General features: G+C 41.5%; 1 protein-coding gene across 3 annotated transcripts in view; it reads right to left on the bottom strand.

The window, feature by feature from the left end:
• The window catches only part of mapkap1 (MAPK associated protein 1), a 28,502-nt gene extending 22,847 nt beyond the window's left edge, over window positions 1-5,655 (bottom strand). Inside the window, exons 1-2 of one of the 3 annotated variants that reach the window (XM_054756309.1) lie at window positions 5,596-5,655; window positions 2,673-3,143 (exon numbers count right to left, since the gene is read on the bottom strand). In XM_054756309.1, the coding sequence (XP_054612284.1) occupies window positions 2,673-2,955 (283 nt within the window). In that variant the 5' untranslated portion in view covers window positions 2,956-3,143; window positions 5,596-5,655. Of the gene's footprint in view, window positions 1-2,672; window positions 3,144-5,457 lie in introns of all 3 variants that reach the window. The other 2 variants (XM_054756308.1, XM_054756307.1) reach the window with 2 other exon arrangements.
• Between the last annotated feature and the right edge of the window lie 1,825 nt (window positions 5,656-7,480).

A 7,480-nucleotide genomic window follows, 5' to 3' on the forward strand; every position in this document is an offset into this window, starting at 1 on the left:
TCAGAGCCATGAGGAATTCAGGGCGAAACTCGTCCACCCCCGAAGCTTTGGCACCGAGGATTTTTTTGACTACCTCAGCCACGGTGATGGACCTGTCTGCATTCGTGTCCTCAGACGCTGTTTATTTTACGGAAGGTATGTCAGTGGTATTCCGTCCACCTCCTGACGATATCCTCAGCTGAGGTCAGCAAGCCTCCGTCCCCACTGTGAAAATTGTGGACAGCACACTGCTTCCCCTTTCCTTAGGCGTCGGACAGTTTGCCAGAACCACTTATAAGCAGACTGAAAATCGTGCTTCATTCCTTCACCAAACTCCTCCCACACCCAGTTTTTGCCTTGACCACCGTCAAAGTTGCAAGCACCTGTCAGCTGCTTTAGGAGTCCCACAAGCCATGGCTTGTACAATTGCAATAAATTGGAAATGGGTCATTTGTAGGGGTGTCACAAGATCTCGCAAGATTAACATGTGACAACATTTCTCTTGCAGAAAAAAAATTAAAAGTCTCGCGATTAGGCGTATCACAATAACAAATTTTACTGGACAATAATTGTCCTACAAAATTATTGGCGATAAACGATGTTATTGTCAACATTCCCAGGGAAATTCAATCGATCGCAACTTCAGATTGAATGTTCAGACTGAATGCCCCGGGAATGTTGACAATAATAGCGATTGAACACCCTGGGAATACAATGACCTGGATGAATGAGAATATTGTCAACGTTATTTTGAGACCACTTCCATTCATGTATAAATATATGGCATAATGTGAGTGCACTGTATCAAAAGCAATAAACTTTAATTTATCAGGAGTATTTAACATCATAATTGTCAAGCGCTTTTAAATGATTACAATCAAATAAACCTCTTGGCCAGGTCACCCTTGTAAAAGAGATCCTGATCTCAATGGGTTTTTTCTATCTGGTTAAATAAAGGTTAAAAAAAAAAAAAGATATATAATCGACTGTCTCTTTTAGCAAAAATTGCACTTAAATAAAAATCACTAAAAATGTAGCGGAAATACAAAGATGGCATTCGGGCGGCGCCATCTTGAAACATGTCTCCAACGATATGAACGATGTGCTTGTTTTTGATACTGTGCTTACAAGAAATATCATTCTTTAAAAAATATTGGTAGCCCTTGTCCTTGTCGGAGTTTGGTCAAAGTACATATTTGGGCTGCACCAAAATGCACAAACGGCAACTGAAATGTAAATTCCACAATTTTGTATTATTTATTTCATTGTCTTTGTCACAAACTTTTTCATGTCAACAAAATGGCAATGTGTTAATGGGCTGAAATGTTTTACATTATTTTATAGTTTGTTTTTTTTTTTTTAAACAGTATTCCACACTGTTCCCTGTGTTTATTCAATATGATTGCAGTATATTTTCACATTTTCACATATCACTGCCTGTGTGTCATGACCCTCGAAGTAACTGCACTGACGCTGGTACGCCTGTGAATACTCTCCTTTGCTGGGAGCCCTTTCAGGAGTTTGGTTGCTTGTTACTCCTCACGACACTCACTACAAACACGCATGCACATGTCAATTTATCGAGGCCGGCAATATGATCAAATTAGTTTTTATTTATCGTACGGTTAATTGATTTATTGATTATCGTGACAGCCCCTATTCGGGATCATAAATAAATTCATTAATTAATCACACAATAAATGAAAATGATAGGCCTCCATATATTGCCATGTGTATGCATGCTGTCTGTTTTCCTCGTCAAATCAAATCATAACAAATGGTTGAACGATTTATCATTTTCTGACTGAAATTGCAATTTCAGACAATGCGACTATGTAATCAACAAAGCTGCGTATTTTGCAGCACTCCTGACTGAACCAGGATATGTTACGGACAAAAACAAAAATACCAATTGAAAAATTCATAATAAATACAATTTAATATTGTTTTATTATTGTATGTTTACTGACTGGTTGATTGAGAGACAGAGATGGTTTGCTATTCACCCCTTGGTGAGCCCAGCCGGCCCAAAGCTATGGTTACATGTGTTGATGTAGACATTAACCTTACATTACAAAATAAAGAAGCCAATTCTATAAAAGTGGCATTTCTACTATATTTTCAAATGTGTAAAAGAGCATGTCACATCCCCAAGCATGCTGTAAAGCAGGGTCCCCAAACACTGGGCCATGGCCCGGTACAGTCCGTGGGCGAGGCCGATCCGAGCCGTGTGAAACTGATGTATTGAAAATGTTTAGCGGTGACGAGCTACGCTAGCGCTCTGCAACTATTTACATCCGTTCTTTTCTTCAGTCACGGCCAGGTACGGAGCATTCTCTTGTGTTGTCTAAGAGGCCCACTGTCAACCGGTTGCTAGTCTTGCGATACCCGGTGCATGTCTCTACAATCGATGCATCTCGGGATTAATGGCTGTCTCTTATCGATCCAGGACACTGCTACCGATGCAGCCGTATCTCTCGTTTGTCAAACTGGATATCCGCTCACATCCGTTTATCATTCACAACCCTATTTGTGACAATTTAAAACTGTCCCTGATTGAGCACACAAACCCTTCAAACAGCTGCAAAACAGGACTTCTATGTGTCCTAGCTGAACGCCTCTTAGTGCAAAGAAGGAAGCCCCAACACAAAAACCCTCTCCTGCAAATTGGGTGGACCATGAGATAAGCCTACCTGTGTTAGAGCGTCGACGGATACCAAAGTCCCAGCTCGAGGTAATGTCCATAGACTGGGAGAGGTCACAAGTGTGACTGTCTGCCATGGTGCTGACCCCCTCACTTAAGGAATCTAATGTTGCTGACCCACAGGTGCTGCCAGGTACCAGAGCCAGCTGGCACTTCTCCAGATCCACATCCTGGTCGATTAGCACCATCTCACACATTCCTGTGTCATCGCTGGTTACATGAGACTGCCTGATGTGGGCCAGAATGATGGCTGGATTGTCCAAGAAGGCCATTTCTTCACCCTTATGAAGACTGGCTTCAGATATGGATGTATTTTATCTTCCTACAGCGCCCACTTGCTGTACTGACATAGGTTCCCCTTTTAATGGCGTGAGAACGTAGAAGGCGTTGAAAAGTGAAAAGCAGTTGCCATTTCCATCTTGATGTTTGCTCTCCTCCAAGACAGGAAGACCGCAGATAACTGTTAAAGACAGAAATGGATATTCATTACGCATATAGTTTAAATATATCAGCATCAAGTAGGGCCGTGTATCAAAAATAGACATTTTTATGGGCGTATTAATTATACAGAGATTTTTGCCATTTTCTGATGGTTCAGGAACGGAACGCCTGCAAAAAACATTTATTATTTTAATCTATTGCCGCTGTTGACTTCTCTTTGATACTTGATACTTGGGCAATTTGGTCTATGATAGAGATCTTAAGTCTATTGCTCTATCGTGATAAAGCAAGTCGATGACAGTCTAGCCGTGACCCGCAAAATTGAGAGCGCCAAGGCTGCAGCGCATCGTCAATGTAATAAATAAACATGGAAGAAAGCGAAGAGGAGGAGCTGTGCAACATCCATCAGTTGGACTCAATTCGGAATTAACCCATCCGGCCATCAGCAGACAACTATACAGTCATCCCTTGCTTACATCGCGGCTCGAACATCGCAACCTCTCTCTATCATGGTTTTTCTGTTTCGTGGTTGAACACCACCTTTTATCTGTTTAAAAAATATGCATATTTAAGCAAATTGTACTTACTCTTGGATTACATTATGCATTTTCAAGAATAAAAATGGCTAAATGAATTAACTAAATGAACAAAAATACAAATACAAGGCAGAAGAAGCATTCTAATTGTGAGTGTAGTGTTCTACATTGGCCACTAGGTGTCAGTTACTGTTTGGTGAGACAAGCATCAGAAGGCACCATACAGGCACCATAATAATATCTAGTTGGTGCATGATAATTATCGGGCCGATTTGAGGAATTATGACGTCGTACCAATAAATCCAAGAACATAGCCCAGATAACCGATAATTTCAAAAAACCCTCCAATGAGGCGACATTATCCGTACTGTGGTGTGTGTGTTACTGGGCTTAGGTGAGCAAATCAAGCGCTCCTTTTCTGTGATATGCTGCACACCTCCCCCTCCCCCGAGCTCACTTGTAAACAATCACGGCGTCAATCAAGTGGGACTTCTTTACCCTATCAACCACCTGAAACAGCCAGCATCGCTACGACAGTGTTCTGAAAGCCAACGAAGAAGCCAGCCCTGCTAAAGAAGCGGCCACAGAGCTAGCCACACTGGACTTATGGACGATATGGGCTTCTGTCGGGTAGTAAACCACTCAGAACCACAGTTTTACTTCCGAGCCACTGCTATTTTTGGGATGGCCACACTCCTGCATGCACTAATACATGGAAATCAGGACATAAGCTTGACTACTGATTTATGGATGTGTGATGTTAGCCTGTTAGCTGACAGCGCAATCGCTGGATAAGCATTTCACAAATACACCTTTGTTTGTTTGAAAAAAATAAACGTCCATTTCTAGAAACACAACTGTTCTCCAGCAGTGAATGTCATATTTGGTTAGGACACATCTACAGGTACAGTTTGTCTAATCCACCTTTTGTACTTCCAGGTGTGCACAAATTACAGTTAAACTGGGAACACGAGCCGGGCCGTGGGTCCAAAAAGGTTGTGGACCACTGCCCTAGGGAACACATTTACTGTGACACACAGGAGCAGTTTTATTTTCGTCTTAAATGGCTTATTTACTCTTGCCTTATGTCTTATTACTCTTATTATAGTCTACTATATTGGGTAATACAAGTCTTAAGCTATTTAAAGCCGCCATTACAATACATTGATGATAGCCACCACAGGAAGTACACTTTCCAGAAAAACAACATGTGAGTCTGTTATCATACTTACGTCTAATATGTCTTATTTCCTCTTACTATATCGACTACTGTATATTGGCTAATACAAACTATAGGGGTGTTATTTCATGCCTAAAGGGCTCTGATAAGGTAAAACGTGTATTTAGAAGATCAAAACAAAAATATTCCATTTATTAATATTGAAGCCTACTTTCCCGGAAATCCACTAGTATATTGCTTGTTTATGTCAAACGTTTTGCTCTCATTTACGTTGATTCAAGTGCTGGGATCTGAATGAGGAAGCATCAGGAAGTGATGGCTAAAGTGTGGGGGTAAAGTAGAATATTGGATACCAAGCAGGCAAAAAGTGACACTTCGAAGAAAACATTCGGGGTTATGGAAAACATGACAGCTCGTTGTACTTCCTCCATTTTGGACATCGACAAGGAGACTGTTATTGTTTGTTTCAGATTTTGCACACTTTTGCATGAACGTTGTTAAATACTATATGCTCATGGCGTCTTCACATTAGCAACGTTGGAAATGAACTCAGTGCATATGTCAACAATAAATATCCCAATCGAGCACGTAAAGTAAATGTAATTTGTGATGGTTACCTACTTGGATGTGATGCTCCACTCTTGGTTTACCACGAGCAACCACAAATCATCGTCAATATTTCCATTTTCTTCAAAACGCGTTCGAATCGTAAAAGAAATGCTACATTGATAATTATGAACAATGCTACTGCTTACCGCTGAGTCTTTTCTTTTTTTATACCGGAAGTTGTGCATCTACCGTTTGGCGCAGCACTGCCGCCTTCTGTCGGGGAGTGTCAGGTCAGACTCAATATTTACAATCGATTATAAAAATAATACCGTATGTGGCAATACAAACATTCAAAGCAGATTATAAATAAAAATGTAAATAAAATAATTGTTTGCCTTTCATCAAAAGCAAAAATCCTTTGTGGTACTTGTTATGTTTGTTGTGTGAACAGCACAACTCTCATACTCTCATACATATAGATGTACAATACAGGGAAAGTTGGTTCCCATGGCGCCCAGAATTCCTGGCAGCACTCCTGTGTGTGTATGTATTTGTTTGTCACTGAGTATGCATGACAGGGAGGAGACTGCTCCCCACCACCTAGCAAGCCCCACCCCAGACAGCAGGTCTTGACAACCAGAAAGCCACTGGCTCCACGGGGCCGGGAAGACCCAAAACTGGCTCCCCCAGGACCTGGCTAACAGAGCCCCCCACGGCTCTGAACAGTGGCCTGTATAGAGGCCACCGAGAGCTGGAGGACAAGTCCCTGAGCCGGTGAGAGACCACACCCCACCAGGGCAGTCATGGAATGAGAGTCCCCACCCCAGCGGGCCCCTAGCTACATGCATCATTTCCTTCAACTCTCAAATCTAAACCTTCCGCAAAAGAACATTTTTTTTTCATACTGCTGGTCAGGTATTTATTGACTTTGTATCAGTAAGAATTAGTGGCACCAACTGTCAATGCTTGGTCAACAGCTTTAAATCGTTGACCCATTTTGTGGTCCGTGAAACAGGCCTTTTTGTATCATTCTGAAATACACATTATTTTTCAGTTTTGGGTAACCTTACCGGTACCTTTGTTTTTAACCTCTGGCACTTCACCACTTACCTTTGTACCATTCCAAGCTATTCATTGGAATTGAACAACTTGAATTTCAATAAATAACTGGAAAAATTGGAGTGTTCTAAAACTTTTGACCAATAGTGTATATTATGACCATACTGTGGAACCTTGGTTAGCATTATTCTTTCCAAAAGGTCCAACACTAACTGAAACGGATGTTAACTGAATCGATTTTTCCCTTCAGAAATGATGTAAATCCAATTCATCTGTTCTAGAAAGCCAAAAATATTAACACCAAACACATTTTTATAGTTTTACACGCAGAAAACAATTCAAAATGCATAAAAATGATGATTGAAAGGGGTAAATGAACATTGACTTACTTTCATTGAAGACATCATTCTTGTTGACTGTTCCCAAAGACACGGTGTGTCTGACTTTCAGCACTTTCCAACCAGAAAACTATCACGATAAAACCTAAGTTCCAAGGTGGAGTCATGGCACAACCAGACCTCTACAGACCTTCGAAACTGTATCAAATAATGGGAGAAGTGTGCCAGGGCGTGACATGCGCGATGTGATATATATCTGGGCTGTAAAGACACTTTGAGGAATCAGAGAAAGCCACCGTTAGACAACTAATAATTAACAACTAAAAACAGGTTAATATAACGTCTACGCAGTGGCGGAGCTACATGGCCGCCATTGGTGACTCTCCGGCCACCCCACCAGTGGCGGAGCTACGTGGAGACATTTCAGGCATCAAATTATTGCTACCCCTGTTTAATGTTCCCACCTTGGTGATCCCAATGAAACATTTCTGGCTACGGCACTGTCTACATAAGATATTTGTTCATCTGGGGGAATATTTCATAAATAGCTGTTTTTCCCCAATGGGAGCTTTTCTCAGCCACACAAGCACAGAGGGGAGACTGCATGTGACAGACAGCCAGGAGATGAGTCTTCAGGTGGGACACCCAAGTTGGCCAGGTCTCAGAGTAGAGGCCTGACAAAGTGCAATCGACT

The sequence above is a fragment of the Dunckerocampus dactyliophorus genome, chromosome 17, assembly GCF_027744805.1.
Source record: "Dunckerocampus dactyliophorus isolate RoL2022-P2 chromosome 17, RoL_Ddac_1.1, whole genome shotgun sequence".
NCBI classification, from domain to species: domain Eukaryota; kingdom Metazoa; phylum Chordata; class Actinopteri; order Syngnathiformes; family Syngnathidae; genus Dunckerocampus; species Dunckerocampus dactyliophorus.